This window comes from Lepus europaeus, chromosome 20 (assembly GCF_033115175.1).
Source record: "Lepus europaeus isolate LE1 chromosome 20, mLepTim1.pri, whole genome shotgun sequence".
NCBI classification, from domain to species: Eukaryota; Metazoa; Chordata; class Mammalia; order Lagomorpha; family Leporidae; genus Lepus; species Lepus europaeus.
Genome location: NC_084846.1, coordinates 41,777,706 through 41,799,456, shown reverse-complemented (window position 1 = coordinate 41,799,456; position 21,751 = coordinate 41,777,706). Strand labels below are relative to the sequence as shown.

General features: G+C 37.9%; 1 protein-coding gene across 2 annotated transcripts in view; it reads right to left on the bottom strand.

Annotated features, from left to right (window-relative positions):
* The window catches only part of CDK13 (cyclin dependent kinase 13), a 115,237-nt gene that overhangs the window by 16,445 nt on the left and 77,041 nt on the right, over nucleotides 1–21,751 (bottom strand). For both annotated transcript variants that reach the window (XM_062179188.1, XM_062179189.1), the window contains exons 8-9: nucleotides 8,179–8,280; nucleotides 8,005–8,082 (exon numbers count right to left, since the gene is read on the bottom strand). In XM_062179188.1, coding sequence (XP_062035172.1) covers nucleotides 8,005–8,082; nucleotides 8,179–8,280 — 180 coding nt within the window. The remainder of the gene's footprint in view (nucleotides 1–8,004; nucleotides 8,083–8,178; nucleotides 8,281–21,751) is intronic.

Here is a 21,751-nt window from a genome sequence, read left to right as displayed (position 1 = left end):
TTTGTGGACTCAAGAGGCTTCCATAGCCTTGGCAACTCATGACAAGAGTCTTGGATGATCACTGACGTCATAAAGAAGAGTTTCAATTATTAAATCAACAACAGGAGTCACTGTGCACTTACTCCCCATGTAGGACCTCTGTCCTTAATGAGTTGTACTATGAGAATTAACAGTAAAACTTGTCTTCAAACAGTACTTTATACTTTGTGTGTCTGTGTGGGTGCAAATTGTTGAAATCTTTACTTAGTATAGAGTTTGTCTTCTGTATATAAAGATAATTAAAAATGAATCTTAATGAAAAATGGGATGTGAGAGGGAATAGGAGGTGGGATGGGAGTAGGGGTGGGAGAGTGGGTTTGGGAGGAAGAATCACTATATTCCAAAAGTTGTACCTATGACATTAATATTTATTAAATAAAAGCTTTCTAAAAAAAAAAATATGGCCACTCAGACTTGGGTACCTGCCAAACATTTTCTCAAATGTGAACAAAGCCAGCTTGTCACTTCAAGAAAAGACAATTAGCAGCATTCATTATCAATTATAAAATTAGAACTTTAAGTTAGCATACCAGCAAATTATATACATCATCACAAGCTTCACAGCTTCATGACACTTAAAAGCTTTTCTGAGGGGGGCACCATCATCCCATGTGAGCACTAGTTCAAGTCCCAGCTGCTCCACTTCTGATCCAGCGCCCTTCTAATGCACCTGGGAAAGCAGCAGAAGATGGCCCAAGTCATTGGGCCCCTGCATCCGCGGGGGAGACTCGGATAAAGCTCCTGGTTCTTCAGGGGAGTGACTCAGTGGATGGAAGATCTGTCTGAACAACTCTGCCTTTCAAATAAATAAATAACTCTTAAAAAGAGAAATAAAAAAGGGCTTTTCTGATGAGTTTAGTGGTGGTAACAAGTAGTTTTCAATGAAATGGAAGATCTGCTCAATTCAGTGAAACAATATTTTCCAAATGAAATAATGGTAAATATCAGTAGATATAATCAACAACAAAAAGCTCTTATAATCTTCAATAATTTTAATGTAAAGGGAAGAAGTTCTAAAATCAAAAAGTCTGAAACACAAGTCTACACAATTTTTATGATACTGGTTTATGAAGGTATACATACTCCATTTTTTAGAATGTGTAGTTTCCTTTTTTCTCATATTCTAAATAACTGAAGTCTATTCCTTTAAAGTTTTTAAACTGTCAACTTTGTAACCATCTGGAATTGGAGGCTCTGTGTGTGTGCCCTGGTTGGGAGTGGAAAGTTCAGAGAGAAGCAGGATTCTTTTGATTCTAATCTACTTTTCATTTCATTAAGTCAGTCCCAAAAATACAAATATTATGTTTCTTCTGATATGTGACAGTTAATACAGAATACCAAAAAAAGTATAAGGATGCAAGCTGACATTTTACGATTCAATTATTGTTTTTGGCCCTTGTATACACTCCTGTAGAACAGTGGTCTTTCTACTTTCTACTTGTTGAACATTATGGTTTACTGGTACATTACACCTGTAATTACTAAGTAAATTGAAAATATGTTATTAGAAAAATTAAAGGAAAAAAATGGAAGGAAGATAGGGGGCTTGAGAGAAGGGGGAGGGAAGCATGGTTATTTTAGAATTGCATCTATGACATACATGAAAGCTGTATATCATTTTTAATAATCTTTATTTCATAAGCAACATACGCTGTGTGATATAAACGCTTTTTAACTAGCTGCTGGAAGGCTTGGAGTTAAAATGCGAACCTCATGCAATATACACCTGTGGCCACACAGAGCACTTTTTCCTCATTCATCTCATTTTGTCCCTACCTGTATTTTCCATTCTCTTCTTCTATCACTTTTTAACCTATGTGTACTTCCAGCACAAAAGGTTTTTTTTTTTTAATTTTTTAATTTTAATTTTTTATTTGACAGATAGACACTGAGAGAAAGAGACAGACAGAGAGAAAGGTCTTCCTTCCATTGGTTCATCCCTCAAAGGCCACTACGGCCGGAGCTACGCCGATCTGAAGTCAGGAGACAGGTGCTTCTCCTGGTCTCCCATGCGGGTGCAGGGCCCAAGCACTTGGGCCATCCTCCACTGCCTTCCTGGGCCACAGCAGAGAGCTGGACTGGAAGAGGGGCAACTTGACTAGAACCCGGCACCCATATGGGATGCCAGCGCCACAGGCGGAGGATTAACCAAGTGAGCCACGGCGCCAGCCCCAGCACAGAAGTTTTTAAAAATGACCTAAATGAAATATCTCCACAAGTGAGATCCCAGTGGAAAGAACAGGTCATCGAAGAAGGAGGTACCTTTCTCTGAAGGGAGGAGAGAACTTCCACTTTGACTATGACCTTGTCTAAATAAGATCTGAGTCGGTGAACTCAAAAGGCTTCCATAGATTTGGCAACTCATGACAAGAGCATAGGGTGATTACTGATGCCATAAACAAGAGTGTCAATTTGTTAAGTAAACAACAGGAGTCACTGTGCACTTACTCCTCATGTAGGATCTCTGTCCTTAATGTGCTGTACATTGTGATTTAACACTATAACTAGTACTCAAACAGTATTTTTCACTTTGTGTTTCTATGTGGGTGCAAACTGATGAAATCTTTACTTAATATATACTAAATTGATCTTCTGTATATAAAGAGAATTGAAAATGAATCTTGATGTGAATGGAAGGCGAGAGGGAGCGGGAGAGGGGAGGGTTGTGGGTGAGAGGGAAGTTATGGGGGGGAAAGCCACTGTAATCCATAAGCTGTACTTTGGAAATTTATATGAATTAAATAAAAGTTTTTAAAAAAATGCCGAAAATGATTTCTAGAACAAAGTTATTACAAAAAAAAAAAAAATCTCGAACCTTGTAGCATAAGTTCTTCAAGAAATTTTCTGGATTGGGGAAGTAACTCAGCAATAACAAAAATAAGGTGAAAGGGAGAAGTATGTATTAGACATCTAATTATTTAATTCTTTTGGTTTTTTTAAAGATTTATTTATTTATTTGAGAGGCAGAGTTACAGACAGAGGGAGAGACAGAAAGGTCTTCCATCCACTGGTTCACTCCCCCAAATAGCCACAATGGTGGAGCTGGGCTGATCCGAAGCCAGTAGCCAGGAGATTCTTATGGATCTCCCTCATGGATACAGGGGCCCAAGCACTTGAGCCATCTTCCACTGCTTTCCCAAGCCATTAGCAGAAAGCTGGATCAGAAGTGGAGCAGCTGGGACTGGCGCCCATATGCGCTGCTGGCGCTGCAGGTGTAGGCTTTACCTACTACACCACAGTGCCAGCCCTTAGTTGTTTAAGTCTTAAAACATTAAGCATGTTATTAGTCCTGTTTTATTTGTGAAGAAGCAAACTTTAGAGCATTATAGAACTTAATTTAAACCACAAGAGGAGGAAATAGCTGGGCTGTCATTAGAAATCCAATCTTAAGATTTAAAAACCCACACCTCTTTTAATACACCCTGCTGCCTCATTACATTCAGATGTGTTTATCAAAAAAATTCCTCAATTTTCTTCATGTTAAAAAAATTAATGCTACAGAATCAAAATAAAAGCATCTTGGTATAATGTAAGTATTTGGTATCTCAATAAAGTAAAATGAAATCATGTAAAAATATATAAACCAAGAATATAATTTTACTTTCCCAACACTTCTCACAAGTCCATGTTCAGATTAACAATCCCATTTGGACCGGTGCTGTGGCACAGAAGGTTAAGACTCCACCTGCAGTGCCGGCATCCAGTTTGGGCACTGGTTCAAGTCTAGCTGCTCCATTTCCGATCCATCACCCTGCTCATGTGCCTAGGAAAGCAGCAGAGGATGGCCCAACTACTTGGGCCCCTACACCCATGTGGGGCACTCAGAAGAAGCTCCTGGCTCCTGGCTTCCACCTGGCCCAGATCCAACCATTGTTGGGTCTCTTTTTCTCCTTCTATCTCTGCCTTTCAAATAAACAAATCTTTTAAAAAATTAACATTCCAGAGTCCTTTGATGTATTTGTTTTATGAAAATGAGATCAACTTAAGCACAGCTTTCTGTAAAACTGCTATTTCATGTAGCTTTTCCATGTATCTATCGATCTACATTTCCTTTTAGTAACTGTGCAGTAGGCTATTAAGTAGATGGACTGAGCTTACTCATATTTTTCTCATATTGTTCAATAAGTGACTTTTAATGTATTCATAAAATAAACTAAGAATAATCCTGCCTCAGGTTCTCTATTACTTGCTGTTCCTTCACTTCATACCTCTGCTCAAATGTCACCTTCTAAGAGACAGCATCCCTGACCCTATATATACACAACTCTCTTTGTATTTATTGCCACCTGATATAGTCTATTAATTTGTCTCCCCTAACTAGAGAGTAGATAATGGGTTTCCTGCCCTCTCTCCAACCTTCCTTTTGTATCCTCAGTGTTTATTAACTGGTATACAGCTGGTAATCATAAATATTTTTCAATTATTCCATCTGATTCCACATATCTTCTGTATTACATTAGTTCACATTAACTTATTTTCTTTCTGAACTTCCCATATAATTTAATTAATCTGTGCATTTTATGCCCAAATGTTTTTAATTATGATAATTTGATTTTAACATGATATGCCAAACTTCCCTTCTTTTAAGGAACTTTCCTGGCCATTTTCATATTTATCCCCCCAAATAAACATAGCCAACTGTCAAGTTTCAAAACTTGTCTTCTGAAATTCTTATAAAGAATGTACTGATTAACGTAGGATGAGTTGCAAACTTAAAAAAAAAAAGTTTCCTAGCCCAAAACAAGGTTTGCCTCTCCAAAAGCTTTTCAAATGAACTTAAAATTTTAAGTCGGACATTATAAGTTTCCATATTCCTGGGGTATATACAGTAGTGATTTTATTAAAGGCATTTCCCTCCTCTGCTGCTTTCTAACTCATCATTGGCACCAATTTTCTTTTAAGATTTATTTATTTATTTAAAGTCAGAGTTACAGAAACAGAAAGAGACAGAGATCCTCCATCCACTGTCTCACAGATGGTCGCAATGACCAGGGCTAGGCCAGCGCTGAGCCAGAAACCAGGAGCTTCTTCCAGGTCTCCCATATAGGTAGCAGGAGCCCAAGCATCTTCCACTGCATTTCCTAGCCAATAGGCAGAGAACTGGATCCAAAGTGGAACAGCCAGGACACAAACCAGCATTCATATGGGATGCCAGCATCATGCAGTGGCTTTACCCACTATGCCACAATGCTGGCCCCTGGTACCAGTTTTTTAAAAGCTGTATGTGTATAGTGTATATGTATATGTATAGTGAATTTGACATTTTTTTTCTCATTTTTACAAACTTTTCATTTTGAAATGTTTCCACTGATTCTCTTGTATGTTCCATATATACATATATGCAGTGCTATCATATGTAAATTCTGATAATGCTGCTTTCATTTTTCCATTATGTATCTCTTACTGGTTCATTTTCCTGACACCACCAGTTGTTAACAGGTTAATACCTCTAAAACACTCCTAAACAACGTACTAGAAAAAAGTTTTCTCATTTTTATCTTTACTTATTCTAGTGTTTCCACACTAAATACAATGGTTCTTAGTTTGGGATACATTATTCTATCATGTTAAAGAAATAGCCATCCACATTTACACACAAATTTATAGTTCTAGTAAATGCCCATCTAACACCTATCAAGATAAAAATATTATTTTACTTCTGTTAAAGTGATGTATTATAGTAGAGTTCCTAAAACCAAAACATCCTTATATTATTGGAATGAACTCTTTTAATCTGCAAATCATTTTGTTAATGAAAAACTGGATATCATTTGTAATGTGGCATACTGTTCTACAGTAAATTCTTACTGAGTATACTCATAACAATAACAGATAAACCAGAAACATTATCAAGTATTATGTACTGTACATAATTGGCTGTACATAATTTCTATGACCGGCAGGCAGCACAGGTTTTATACTAGCATTAACACAAATACATGAGTAATGACTGTCTTCCACCATGAATTTACTAAAGCTACCAAAACCTATATCTTCATTAGGTAACAGGATTTTCCAGCTCCATTATAATCTTATGAGACCACCACTATACAAAGAGACTTCAAAAAAAAAAAAAATCACAGAAAAATGGAATTAAAAGATGTTTATTTTGGTGCAAAAGGTTTTTGAAATCCATTCGTAATTTTTTCATAATATACATTTTTCATAAGCATTCTGAACACCCTTAATATCTAAAATTTTTAGGTGCCTATAATTTCCATTTTATGTTAATTCATAATTTTATTCTATTTTTATTGACAGAGTAAAGTACAAACCATTTCAATGCTTTGGAATTTAACTCTCATTTTCTTTTTCTACTAATACATAACTTTTGTAAATGTCCACTTAGCACTGAAAGGCATTATATCTTATTTTCATGAGTATCAATTTCCCCCCAATTCTCTATTTGTCTGTCATATAATAAAAAAGACTAGGTGAAAAATTCTCTCTTTCTGGTGAACTCCTTCCATCTCCACAAGGGTATGAATGAGTTCCCCAAATTTCATGTGTTGAAAACTTAACCCTATGTTAATGGTACTTGCAATATGGGACCTGTGGGAAGTATCAAGACATGAGGATCCTGCCTTCAGGAATGGATGAATGGGCTGATAAGGTCAAGGCTTTGTTTTCATAAAAGCAAGCTCATTCTGGCTAGCTTAGTCATGCCCTGCACTATCTTGGGATTCTTGAAGAGAGTCCCCAAGCAGCAGAGCGCACTAGATACAGCAGAGTAATCTTGAACTTCCCAACCTTCAGAACTGTGAGCAAATAAACTTTTATTCTTTATAAATGAACCCAGTCTGTGACATTAGTTATAGCAACAGAAACAAACTAAGACATTTCCTTTACCTTTCCTTTGTCTTTGCAGTTTCACCAAAACTCCTTCTGTGCCTCTTCCCCCTCCCCACCACCATCCAAGACTGGGACAAACTGTTTCCACTGGAAGGTGAGGCCGCTGGCTGCTCTGAAGTTGAGGCAGTGCTAGTTTCTGGGGTTGGGTATTTCTGATTATAGCTAATTTGTCCCCAGAGAAGTAGTTATATTCTCCTGTTGTACCTTATAGAAAACCCTTACCCAGCAACCAAGGTCAATAACAAAATCTTGGCAATGAGCAGGGGGGATACATTTTTGAGAATTTTGGCCCCACTCTATCTCCCTTAAAAGAAAAGTACTTGCCAATTCTCGTGATTTTTTTTTTCTTGATGATACTTTTCAACTTTATGAAATAATGCTAGGATCCTTCTCTGGTTACTATTTGTTGCTTTTATGTTCATTTTATTCAGTTGAGAAAGTAGGATAGGATTCTGTGAATCCTATGCCTCCTACCAAGATCCTTCCTAAAAGACTCATCCATATTCTGAAACTACCATGGAAATCTTTGAAGTTGCAAATTTATATTATTATATGAAAGCCAAGCCTTTTTTGTTAAAATAAAAAATTATTTTAAAATAATTAAGACAAAATGAAGTAAGATGAAGAAAAAGATGATTAACATAACATGTACGAGTTTCTGGCTGTAGTCAGTCCTATGACTGACTCCATAATGCAGACCTATGCTCACAGCATAGGCATATATTTGGTGTGCATATATTACATATATGTGTATACTATAAGTATACAAAAAGAGTATTTCTTTACAATATCCCAAAATATTAATTCTTCATTTATGCTGTACATTTTAGAAGAATATCTACTTTTCTTTCCTTCCTAGTATTCTTTTGAGCCAAAAAACCCTTGATTTAATCTCACTCTCTCTCATATACACATGCACACACACACAGATCTATGAGTTTTAAGATCCTTAATTTACTGAAACTAGTATAAAGTGCCTGCATCCTCGCAGTCATTAGCCTTCAAGAGAACTATGCTATACTCCTTCTGAAAAGATAAGCCTGAATAATTTTAAATTTACCTATGGAGTAGGATACCCTCCTATCCCCACAAATATTGTAATCAACCACTTACCTTATTAATTCTAGTTGTGCAAGTTCTTGATTTGCTTGGAATATAGGTTTTTTAGTGAAGAGTTCTCCAAGGATACATCTAATGGAAAAAATACCCATCATTACTAAATGATCAGATTTTAATTCACCACAAACAGTTTCAAGTAATCTAGACTAGTTAATAAGCCTATCTTACCCACAGCTCCATACATCAATAGCTGGCGTATATCGTTCTTCTCCCAATAGCAATTCAGGTGGACGGTACCATAAAGTGATGACCTTGTTAGTATATGGCCGACTAAAAAACACAGAAAGCACTCTTTTAGAGTTAATATTTTTGGAATAAGAGAGATTCTCCTGGAAAATAGTTTTTTGGCTTATCAAATCGATTCTACAAACCTAATTAAAACCACTTTCACTTGCCTATTAAAGGCATCTATGTGATCATAAAATGAATCTAAGAGCAAGTGATTAACTGCAAAACTCCTTTAGTATATGAAAATAAAAATAAACAGCTGGGCTGCTATTAACTAATTTGATCAAAGAAAGGTCACTATATTAATAAGTATTAAATAATATTTATCCTTCCCATAAAAACTTTAAAAAGGATTTAACTGATTTAAAAGCGGTTGACTTTATTGACCAAAGATTGGCAAATTACTAAAAAGTGCTAAGATAAAGCTCAAAGAGAGATCACCTAACAAAAGACCTAAAGTGGGCATTTCTTTGGCACTAATTGATTTTGACCCAGTTTGGTGTGTGAATAGAAACTACAGAAATGCAGACTAAGCAGCTGAGGTTTATTCTGCAAAGAACAACTCACAATGGGTGTCGTACTTTATAAATATGATTCCTTTATCACTTTCTAAAAAGAGGATACATATGCCTTCTGCTACCTCTTTATTTACCATAGTAGAGATTATCTACTCAAATTATATTGAGTCACATTTGACTGTCATAGTGCAAATACTCCAGCAAAGTGTTTTACAATCACATTCTTGCCTTATCTGTGGTCAGAGTACTACCTTCAGATACTCACACATTTCTTTAGATCACTTTTAAACCTCTCTTTCTTTGATGTCTTCTAAATCAGAAGAACTCAAGGGACATATAGGAAATTCCCCAGCAAGGTTGTACTCTAACCCTATTAACCTGAGGTTGGTTTGGATTTGGACTAGTTTTGGGAAGAAGGAAAAGGAATATACAACTTACAAGGCAGTTCCCTCCAGTCAAATTATAGTTCTTAAATTCAGACAACAGATCTGTCTGACCTGTTCTGGCCCCACTCAGCCAAATTTCTCCATATAGTTTAAGCACTATTACTAAAAGTCATCAATTTGGGCACCACAGCATTACTATAGATAGGGCTGTGCTTTGTCCAAACTCAGAAAAAAGTTCAAGGGGTTTTGGCAGAAATTGTGAAAATAAAAAGGATAGTCTAAGATACACATTTTAATTACAAATCAGGAGGCCAGCACTGTGATGTAGTGGGTAAAGCCGCTGCCTGCAGGGCCACCATCCCACATGGGTGCCAGTTCAAGTTCAGGCTGCTCCACTTTCAATCCAGTTCCCTGCTAATATGCCTGGGAAAGCACCACAGGATGGCCCAAGTACCTGGGCCCCTGCACCCACATGGGAGACCTGGAAGAAGCTCGTGGTTCCTGGCTTCAAATGGAAAATCTGTCTCTGTCCACCCGCCCACCCCCAAGCTCTGCCCTTCAAATAAAATACATTTTTTAAAAAAATAGTACATTGTGGCTGGCGCTGTGGCTCAGTGGGTTAATGCCCTGGCCTGAAGCGTCAGCATCCTATATGGGCACCAGTTCGAGTCTCTGCTGCTCCACTTTTGATCCAGCTCTCTGCTGTGGCCTGGGAAAGCAGTGTAGTACGGCCCAAGTCCTTGGGCCCCTGCACCCACGTGGGAGACCTGGAAGAAGCTCCTGGCTCCTGGCTAGAGATCGGCTCAGCTCCAGCCGTTGGGGCCAATTGGGGAGTGAACCATCAGATGGAAGATCTCTCTCTCTCTGCCTCTCCTATTCTCTCTGTATAACTCTGACTTTCAAATAAATAAATAAATATTTTAAAAAATAGTATATCAGGATTCGATTTGTCTAATATAATTTTCTTAGTGATCTGTTGTTGCTATTCATTGGCATCACACATCTTCACATAATAGGGAAGCATCTTTAAACCCTAGCTACTACTCTAAGTCAGCTAGACTTAATCATTCTGTAAAAATATCTCCTTCTTTGTACCTTAACTCCTTTGAAATTTGAAATTCCTTCTTTTTTTTTTTTGACAGGCAGAATTAGACAGTGAGAGAGAGAGAGAGAGACAGAGAGAAAGGTCTTCCTTTTCCATTGGTTCACTCCCCAAGTGGCCGCTACGGCCAGCGCACTATGACGATCCGAAGCCAGGAGCCAGGTGCTTCCTCCTGGTCTCTCACACAGGTGCAGGGCCCTAGGACCTGGGCCATCCTCCACTGCCTTCCCGGGCCACAGCAGAGAGCTGGACTGGAAGAGAGGCAACCGGGACAGAATCCGGCGCCCCAACCGGGACTAGAACCTGGGGTGCCGGTGCCGCAGGCGGAGGATTAGCCTAGTGAGCCGCAGCACCAGCCTGAAATTCCTTCTTGATTTCCCATTCAAATCCTACACTTACTTCATAACCTCATAAGATACACCTCCATATATTCTAATCTCTACTAACAATAATTTATCTTCACATTTGTAAATTTTTATCATACTTACCACTGCCATGAATCCTATATTTTTTATCTTTCCAGAAAATCAAAAAATACCACACCATATTTTAATATGGACCTTTCACACAAAGCCCAGGAAAACACTGGACACAGGAAAGGTACCTTACTCTATGTAGCCCTGTAACTTTAGGTAATTTACATAAATTATCTCGGTAGAACAAAGTTTATGAAAATTATGACAAGTGGTTGCTAAAACATTTCAAGAGTCTATATCACATGAAAACTCTGGTTATGTTATGAAAGTAAAATTAGGTAACTAATCTCAAGGAACTGTTTAAACATAAATCTACAGAGACAATATTTTTATCTATTAAAATATTTTGTAAAAGATAAAACTATGCTTAATTATGGATAAACAAATTCAGGTGACTAAATTTTATTGAAAAAGGAATAGTTAAATAAAATATTTTGATTTTATGTACAATATATCAAGTTCTAGGCAATATTTAGAACATGGCCATTTTTAGCAGTTAAAATTACTATAATTTTTTATTAACTGCATTATCAAATTCAGAAATTAAAAGTTTATTTTCAAATACGAGTAAACAGAAAATAGATAAACTATAAATGTACAGCAAAAATATTCAGCATACACCAAATTAATAATTTAAATACTCATATTTTCAAATGTTTCATTTCCATCAGAAGAGGAAAAAAAAAAGAGAGAACTGAGAAAACACATTCAACTGTAAAATCTGGCCCAGAAAATTCAACTTTAAAATACTAATATAATCTCAAAACTAGAAAAATTATTTCATTTATAAAATGAATATTCAGATTGAGAAATACTTTTTATAAAACAAAGCACGATCCCAACATTTTTTTCTTTATATTCAATGAAATATCAACATAGTGGAGATCATCAAGACTTTGTCTGTGAGAGATTCTAAACCTAACTAATCCTAGGAATTATGGAGATTGGGTGGGGCCAATAATTTTAAGAAATGAAAAAGAACCATATAAAAGGAAATGCCTAAAGTAGTTATGAAATCATCGAATAAACTCTGCACGGACTACATTGTTTGGTGGTTTTGAGACAATTAAGGAGAGCCTTCCATTAACTACTTATAAAACAAATCCGGGACCTATTTTTTTAACACTCACACAAATTCTGAGGTCAAAAGCCCAGGAGTCATTCTTAATTTTTCTTTCTCTCAAAACTTGTATCAATAAGATTTTGTCAATTCTACATTCCAAATGGATCCTAAATCATTTTTTATGATTCTAACAATTACAACGTTAATCCAAGCCACTACTACCCCTTAGCCGATACTATCATAACAACACCTTCACTATTTCCCTTATCACCATCCTACCCCTCTTCCCTCACTTCTTTTTTAGGCTTTATATATATATAAAAACTGAATCATATCACTTACTTACTTAAAGTTATCCCACCGCAACTAAATAAAATTTATACTTTACCCCAGTTGATAATACTCTACACTGAGATACGATCTCAATTCATATCATAATACCAGGTAACTTTTTGGCCTGTAAGCCCTCCAGAGCTATGCACTAGCTGAGTTCCTTCTGCTTCCTACTTCAAATGTTCTTTGCCCAGGTCTTCTATAGTATTCCCATTCTTGACACTCAGGGCTTAGCGCCAGTTACTTCCTCAAGGAAGAAATTACCCCAGGAGACACCACCACCCCATCTAGATCCCTATAATCACTATTTTATATGAGTTAAAGTACTTTGTTTTTTATTGACTGACATGTACCATAACTACAATACCATCTTTTTTTTTTCATGCCTTTTTATTCTCCCATCCATTCCACTTTCACTTATGCTCTCTTCTTTTGGTGTTCTCCAAGAAATAGAACTTTTAAATTCTTGTATTACATTTCTTTAGGGAAATAAAATTAATTTTTTTCCTAATTGATGCTGTCATCCTACAAAGATCAACTGTTTTACTTGCCCAGTTTTATTACACATGCAAATTTAGAAATCCTGTAAGTACCTACATCATACACATCCAAAAGTAAATTTATTACCTTTCGCTGCAAATTTCTTCTCTCTTCCTGCTTCATGTCTCAGCAAACAGCATCACCATTTCAATAGCTGTCCTCTAAAATCTGTTCTTCCTTTCTTCTATGGCAGCTAACCAGCTATACTACATTTCCCATCCTCACTCCAGTTAAGTGTGGAACAGGAATAAATGTGATAAGGGCCATTTCTAGGCCTGGCTCCTAACACTCTTCCCTCCTCTTTTCTGACTTCAGGCAACAGCCTTGGAAGGCATATGTTGAAGGTGGCAGATCTTCCAACCTGGTTTCCTGGATGACTATATGAAAGTCACCATTTGACCTGCTGATATGGTTAAATATTCTTAATTGTGCACTGAAGTAAGCAACAACCATTCAAGACTATTAAGTGAAAAATATACATAAAGTTCTTATTCTTTAAGGCACTATCAAATTTTGAGGTTCTCTTTGTTACAGGAGTTTAGCCTATCCTAATTTACAAACCATTTATCTAAAGCTGCTTAAGCAGAAATCTTTAAACAGGGGTACAGGCAAGGATATATTTCACAAAACATATTAAACCATCAAGTTCTAGCAATTCTCCAATACTGTCTTACAATTCATCTGTTTTTACAACACCTAGTTGATCACTGCCTAATTCTAGCTGTAATCATTCTATTTCAATTTATTTCAACAGCTCTCTAACTGCTTGCCCTTACATTTAGGCTTACAAAGCCAATTCACTTTCCACAGTGCAAAGTACAGAAAAAAATAAAATGTGAATGCTCTAACTTCAAAACACTCTGCTTCCTTCTATAAAATATCCACACAAGGCTTATAAAGTTCTTTATTATTTAGTTCTTGCTTCAACCACATTGAAATTTCGGTTCCCTAAGATGGCTGAGAAAATGCTCATTTTCCAGAGCAAGAAGCTAAAAATCAGGGAGAAAACAGACCTGGCAAGAAAACTTTCAAGAAGTAAGTGGTGCTCTGCTTATGTTTTAAATGGTTTTCATAAACTGCTTTTTTAAAACTCATGATAATTTATTCAGAATTTTTGCAAAACAGTTACATGTCTGATTTTCGGTTTAATGAGAGAGAAGCAAATATAGAGACATGAAGATAGACTTGAACATAACAGCAAATTCCAAGACAGGCAGAGTTAGAAAAGAGTAAGGCCAATTTCATGCATCATCCAACTCAATATTAGTTTATAGTGTTATCAAGGGGCTAGCATTTGTGACCTAGGCAACCCATATCACAGTGCTGGTTCAGGTCCTGGCTGCTCCATTTCTGATCAGCTTCCTGCTAATGCACCTGGGAAGCCAGAAGACGATGGCTCAAGCACTTGGAACCCTGCCACTCATGTGGGAGATCTGGATGAAGTTCCTCGCTCCTGGTTTCAGCCTGGGCCAGACCTGGCTGTTGAGGCCACTTGGGGAGTGAATCAGCAAATGGAAGATTCCCATTCTCTCCCCTCTACCATGGCTTTCTGTTTTTCAAATAAATACATCTTCAAAAAACCTCCATGATATAATTAGGATGCAGTATTTACAAAATTAAAGACAAAGTAATAAGAAATTGAAACTGTTGCAAAACAAGAAAATTTAAAATCCTAGGAAAATGCAAGCACTGCTGTAGTATGAAAAGAGATCATATAAAGGTAGACAAATAAATCAAAATCCAAAATGCTCAAAAATGGACACTTCAAATTTTGGTTTCCTGGGTTTGATAACCTACTGCCAATAGCCTAAACATGACTGTGTTTAGATTAGAGAAGAAGCAAACTGATGTGACAAAAAGCACAACATTTTTTTTCATAGATTTACAAATATGTACGTTCTTTTAAAAAAATTATTTATTTGAAAGTGACAGAGCTCCCATCTGCTGTTTCACTCCCCTAAGTGCCCCAAATGGCTGGAATTTGTGCCACACTGAAACCAGGAGTGAGAAACTCAATTCATGTCTTCCACATGTATAGTAGGGACACAACTACTTGAGCTATCTCATGCTATCTCCCAGTGTCTGCATTAATAGGAAGCTGGAATCAGGAGCCAGAGCTGGGTATCAACTCAGGTATCCCAATATGGAACACGCTTTCTTAACTGCAAGGCCAAAAGCCTGCTGCAAAAATTACATTCTTGAGGTGTGTACACCCAGTCTTTGCTCAAAGCACATTAACTCCTACTGAAAAAGAACTACAACCGACAAACACATAATCAAGTTCTTATGTGTTTAGAGATTAATGTATATACTTACAAAAGGAAGAGATATAATGGACCACCCTAATTTCTTTCCATAATTAAGGATAAATTCCAAACAATAAATTCCATAACCTAGCAAAATACACTATTTTCTCTCTGCCATTAAATTAAAAAAAAAAAAAAAAACAGGAATTCGAGCAGATAGCAAAAACAACTTTGTAAAGCCCTCCCCCACGAACGGTCTCAATGTAAAATATTCTGGATTTTTATTTCTACTAAATACTTTCATTTGTAAATCTCAAGTCTTTGAAAAGGAGGCAGACACTATCTCTTTGTCAACCATGGAAGTAATACCTGAAAAAAAAACTTTTTTTCTAAAGCTTCTACCTTAAAGTAGCTAACAAAATATTAAAATATAAAGTCATCAGACTTATACATAATAATTTAAACTTCTTGGTGATATTAAAATACTTTCATTTATAGCTTTTTAACTACATATCTGAGATGCTTTCAAGCTGTTTAAAATAAAATGCCGGCGCCGTGGCTCAACAGGTTAATCCTCCGCCTTGCGGCGCCGGCACACCGGGTTCTAGTCCCGGTCGGGGCACCAGTCCTGTCCCGGTTGCCCCTCTTCCAGGCCAGCTCTCTGCTGTGGCCCGGGAGTGCAGTGGAGGATGGCCCAAGTGCTTGGGTCCTGCACCCCATGGGAGACCAGGAGAAGCACCTGGCTCCTGCCATCGGAACAGCGCGGTGCGCCGGCCGCAGCGCGCCAACCACGGCGGCCATTAGAGGGTGAACCAACGGCAAAGGAAGACCTTTCTCTCTGTCTCTCTCTCTCTCACTGTCCACTCTGCCTGTCAAAAATAAAAAAAAATAAATAAATAAAATAAAAAATAAAAAAAATAAATAAATAAAATGAAATCCCATATGACTAATGGAGACTTAAAAATGGAAATGCCAGGGTGAGCATTTGGTGCAATGATTAGGCTACTGCTTGAGATACCCACATCCCATTGCAGAGTGCCTGGATTCAAGCCCCGCCTCAGCTTCCACTCCAGCTTCCTGCAAATGTGTACCCTCGGAGGCAGCAGATGACTACTCAAGTACTTGGGTCTTGGCCACACATGTGGGATGGAGTTCCTATCTCCTGGTTTCAGCCTTGTCCAGCCCCAGCTATTGCAGGCACTTGGAAAGTGAACCAGGGGATCGAAGATCCATCAATCTATCTCTCTCCCTCTTTCAAATAAATTTTTTAATGGAAATACCATACAACTTGTTACCAACTAGAAGACAAACAGTACAGCATAGCTCATTTGGCAAAAATAAAATAGTATATTTAGAAGGTGAGAAGGCAAAGCTAGCAAAATTCAGCAGACCCTGTGCTACAAAAGAACTCCAGAAATAGCCGGCAGTCTAATGGCATCTCTATAAGAGACCTGAGAAGCCACTAAGAGTTCTTCACCTGTAAGATAAAAATTTTAAGTAATCAAGGTTGGATCCAGAGCCTTACCAGAGGAACACTACAGTATAATGAAAATCAGTTTTCAAAAGACCTGCATTCTTAGCTCCCCATTTTATTGACTGTGTGATCTTGCAAATGCACTTAAATTTTCTAAACTTGTATCTTCACCTTTAAAACATGCACAAGAACAATGACACCTTAAATCATCCAACTCAGAGGACTTTATATAATTCTTGTAAGGGTAGACTGTAAATAATAAAGTGCTATACACAAATGTTAGTTAAAACAACAGGTGTTTATCAGAATTCTGAGCTAGGCACTGTGCTAAGAAACAAAAGATGGTAGGACCAATCAAACAGAAAACCATGGTTGCAAACTGTTTAGTCTTACAGTCCAGGGTAATATAAATTATAATAACCTACTATAAGTACTATGTAGAATAATATACTCTTGGCGCATAAAGGAAGATAAACCAAAGACCGCCTGTGGAATTCACGGCAGATTTTAAGAAGGTAATCCTAAACCACATCCTAGAGGAAAACACCAACTCTGTCAGACTGAGGAAACACGAAATATAATCCCATACAAAAGAAAACATCTTTATACAGATTCACAAGAGCATTCAAGAGCACAGCAGGTTTAGGGAAATGCAAATAATTATTATGTACAGGGGAATGAAGACAGTAATACAAAGAACAGCAGAAGAAAAGAACATGAGCAAGAATGACCACAGGCAGGAGAACCAATACAATTTTAGTTACCAGGATCTATTGGAGACACATCTATATGTGAGAATGACTACATACCTTTAACTAAAACAGCGAATAAAGGCAAAAAAGAGTGTACATTTTTCCAAGAAGTGGTATATCGGGATTCTACACCAAGGTTTAATTTAAAGTACCCAGGTTGATGTTAAGTAGACACAAAGGTTTGGAGACCAAAAAGAAGAGAAGGCCTTAACATCTAAATTTGTAAGTGTTCATCATTAAGGACATGTGCAATACTCTCCCAACATAGGTAGGAGGGAACACTGTATCCTAAAAAATTAAACTGCCTTGCCCCCCTCTCCTGGTCAAAAACATAGCCTACTCCAACAGGATTTAGCACAATTAATTTTGATCTTACTGTTAAGTCAGAATCTAAAGAATATTTCTATTTCCATTCCTAAAGCTTGTTTAGTAATACTATTTATTCTTATTCATATATTATTACACAGTAATCTCTTTGTTACCATGGTTCCAATCTTGTCCAGGACCACCCAGAAGATTCTCTGTATTACTTCGAATCCCCAAAATTCCCTACAGCACTGATCTATGTCAGGTGGGACATCCAGGTAGGGATCACCTCTCCTCTATCAGAATTAATCATGCATGTACTGTGAATGCATATGAAATTTTAGGGAGTATGCACAACAAAAGCATAAAATATGGTCCGTGTCTTTAATTTGACAATTCTAGATTGAGTGAAAAAACAACAAAATAAATGATAACAACCACAATTAAAGAAGCAAGTTTAATGCTGAAGAATAAGCTGCAGAAGCCATAATGCCGTCTTCCTCTCCCACTAATAAGAGTAGCTTTGGGAAAATTTATTTTGCTTTTAATTGCTGTTTTCTGAAAAGCCACTAGATGGCAATATTGCCTTCCAAAAGGTGTGTATTTTGAAGAGCAGTGTTAATCAACTAGCATAATACTCTGAAAATGTCTTTCATTTTCCCCTTCTCTCTCCTTAAGATCATCATATAGATGATGATCATATAGGCTTTTGATTTTGATCACAGTAATTTTTAAGAGCCATAAAAGATATATGGTTTTCAATACACCATAAAATGAGGATTTGGGAGATTTTTTTTTTTTTTTTTTTTTTTTTTTGACAGAGTGGATAGTGAGAGAGAGAGACAGAGAGAAAGGTCTTCCTTTTGCCATTGGTTCACCCTCCAATGGCCGCCGCGGCTGGCGCATCTCACTGATCCGAAGCCAGGAGCCAGGTACTTCTCCTGGTCTCCCATGCGGGTGCAGGGCCCAAGCACTTGGGCCATCCTCTACTGCCTTCCCAGGCCATAGCAGAGAGCTGGCCTGGAAGAGGGGCAACCGGGATAGAATCTGGCGCCCCGACCGGGACTAGAACCCGGTGTGCCGGCGCTGCAAGGCGGAGGATTAGCCTGTTAAGCCACGGTGCCGGCCGATTTGGGAGATTTTTAATTCTTCATTTTTTAAAAAATATTGTTAAGCATTCAATATGATTTGTAGATATAAGTCTAAGAATGTGATTTCCTTCCTTTCTCCCTCCCACTGTCATTACTTTTTTTTTAGTTTTTGAGATATTTTAAATTTACATTACATTACAATGGCTTAATATTTCACCAAATAAGAAGTTTAACAAGGTAAAAGCAAAAAGATCCTAGTTTACTGGGAATATAGACAGTGGCTATAAATAATAATTGAATGTAAAAATGACCATTTCACCCGTATACAGTTTTTTGTCAACTAGTCATTCATAATTTCTTAACATCTAATGTTTTGTGTGTTTACAAGATAAGTTCATTTAGACTTTAAGCCATTTCCTCTGAACAGTTTATGTACTGAATAATTTAATGCAGATTACAATGCAAATAATTATGCATTCTATGCTTTGTTTAGTTACCACTCTCAGGGAGAGCCTACAGTATTTGTCTTTTTGGGACTGACATACTTCACTAAGTATAATGGTTTCCAGTTGTAACCATTTGGTTGCAAAACACAAGATTTCATTTGTTTTTATGACTAATATTCCATAGTGTATATGTACAACTTTTTTTTTTTTAAACAGGCAGAGTGGACAGTGAAAGAGACAGAGAGAAAGGTCTTCCTTTGCCATTGGTTCACCCTCCAATGGCCACCGCGGCCGGCACACCTAGCTGATCCAAAGGCAGGAGCCAGGTGCTTCTCCTGGTCTCCCATGGGGTGCAGGGCCCAAGGACTTGGGCCATCCTCCACTGCACTCCCGGGCCATAGCAGAGAGCCGGCCTGGAAGAGGGGCAACCGGGACAGAATCCAGCGCTCCGGCGCCCCGACTGGGACTAGAACCTGGTGTGCTGGCGCTGCTGGCAGAGGATTAGCCTGTTGAGCCACGGCACCGGCCCAATGTACCACTTTTTCTTTACATAGTCATCAGTTGGTGCGCATCTGGGTTGATTCTCTATCCTAGCTATTGTGAATTGAGCTGCACTAAACATAGGGGTACAAATAACTCTTCCATATGCTGATTTCATATCCTCTGGATAGACTGCCAGGAGTGAAATAGCTATGTCATATGCTTTCTGAGGAATCTCCATACTGTCTTCCACAATCGCTGTACTAGTTTGCATTCCCACCAGCAGTGGATTAGGGAACCTTTTTCCCCACATCCTAAACAGTGTTCATTGTTTTTTCATTTCTGTATGAGAGCCATTTGTGAAATCTCACTGGTTTTGACTTGCGTGTCGCTGATGGTTAGTGATTCTGAACATTTTCTCTTGTGTCTGTTGGCCATTTGAATATCATCTTTTGAAAAAGGTCTTTTCAAAATGCCTTTGCCCATTCTTAACTGGACTTTGTTTTCTTATTGCTGAATTTCTTGAGTTCTTTATAGCTTCTGGATATTAATCCTTTACCAGTTGCATAGTTTGCAAATATTTTCACCTATACTGCTGGTTGCCTCGTCACGGTATTAAGGGGTTTCCCTTGCAGTGCAGAAGCTTCCTAACTTGATGTAATCCCTACTGTCTATTTTTGCTTTGCTTGCCTGTGCTTCAGGGTCTTTTAAAGATTAGTTGATTATAGATGTATAAATTGATTTCTGGAGTTTCCAATCTTTTTCAATGGTCTATATGTCTATTTCTATACCAGTACCAGTCTGTATGATTATAATTGCCCTGTAGTATGTCTTGAAATCTGAAACGATGATGCCCCTAAAACTGTTTTTGATGTTTACGATTGCTTTAGCTTTTCAGGATCTCGTGTTTCCATATGAATTTTAGCATCATTTTCTTTTTCTAGATCTGAGAAGAATGCTTGGTACTCTGATTCGGGTTGCACTGAATCTGTAAACTGTTTTTGGTAGTATAGACATTTTGATATTAATTCTTCCAATCCAGCTCCAGCCTAAGCAGGCTAACTTTTAAGTTGGTAATTTTGTATGGCCAGCAAATGATGTTATAAATATTCAAATGGCCCTTGGCAGAAAAAAATGTTCCCTACCCCTGAAGGTTAAAGTGTTGACTATGACACCTGCATCCCACAGTGGAGTGCCTGGGTTTCATACCTGGCTCCGACTCCGGACTATTTTCCTGGTAAGGTACACCCTAAGAGGCAAAGGTGATGGCTCAAGCAATTGGGTTCCTGACATCAATATAGACGATCCACACTGAGTTCCTGGTTCCTGTCTTTGGCTTGGCCCAGACCTGGTTTATGTGGCCATTTGGGGAGTGGGCCAGCAGACTGAGAATATATCTATGTATTTCCCTGTCACCCTGCCTTTCAAATAAATAAATAAATCTTCAAAAAAAATTCTTCCAATCTATAAGCATGGAAGGGTTTTCCATTTTATTGTGTGTTCTCTTTCTTTCTTGAATGTTTTGCAATTTATCAGATCTTTCACTGCCTTGGTTAAATCTATTCTAAGGCATTTAAATTTTGTGGTTATTGGGGCCGGCACAGTGGCACAGTGGGTAAAGCCACCACCTTTAGTGCTGACATCCCATATGGGCACCGGTTTGAGTCCCAGTTGCTCCACTTCCAATCCAGCTCTCTGTTATGACCTGGGAAAGCAGTAGAAGATGGCCCAAGTTCTTGGGCCCCTGCACCCACATGGGAGACATGGAGGAGACTCCTGGCTTCGGATCAGCACAGCTCCGGCAGGCATTGTGGCCAACTGGGGAGTTAAACAGCAGATGGAAGGCCTCTCTTCCTCTGCCTCTCCTACTCTCTCTGTGTAACTCTTTCAATAAAATAAATAAATCTTTAAAAAAAATTTTTTTGTGGTTACTGTGAATGTTTTTTCTCAGCCATGGCATTGACTGTGTACAAAAACACTACTGATTTATGTATGCTAATTTTATATCCTGCAACTTTACCAAACTCTCTTATGAGTTCCTATAGTCTTCCTTTTTTTTTTTTTTTAAAGGCAGAGTTACAGGGAAACAGATCTTGCATTTACTGGTTCACTCCCTAAATGGCCACAACAGCTGTAGCTGGGCTGATCAGAAGCCAGGAGCCAAGACATTCCGCTGGATCTCACAAATGGGCACAGGGGACCAAGCACTTTAGCCATCCCCTAATGCTCTCCCTGGAGCACCAGCAGAAAATTAAATCAGAAGTGGAGCAGCCAGGACTCAAACTGGCACCCATATGGGA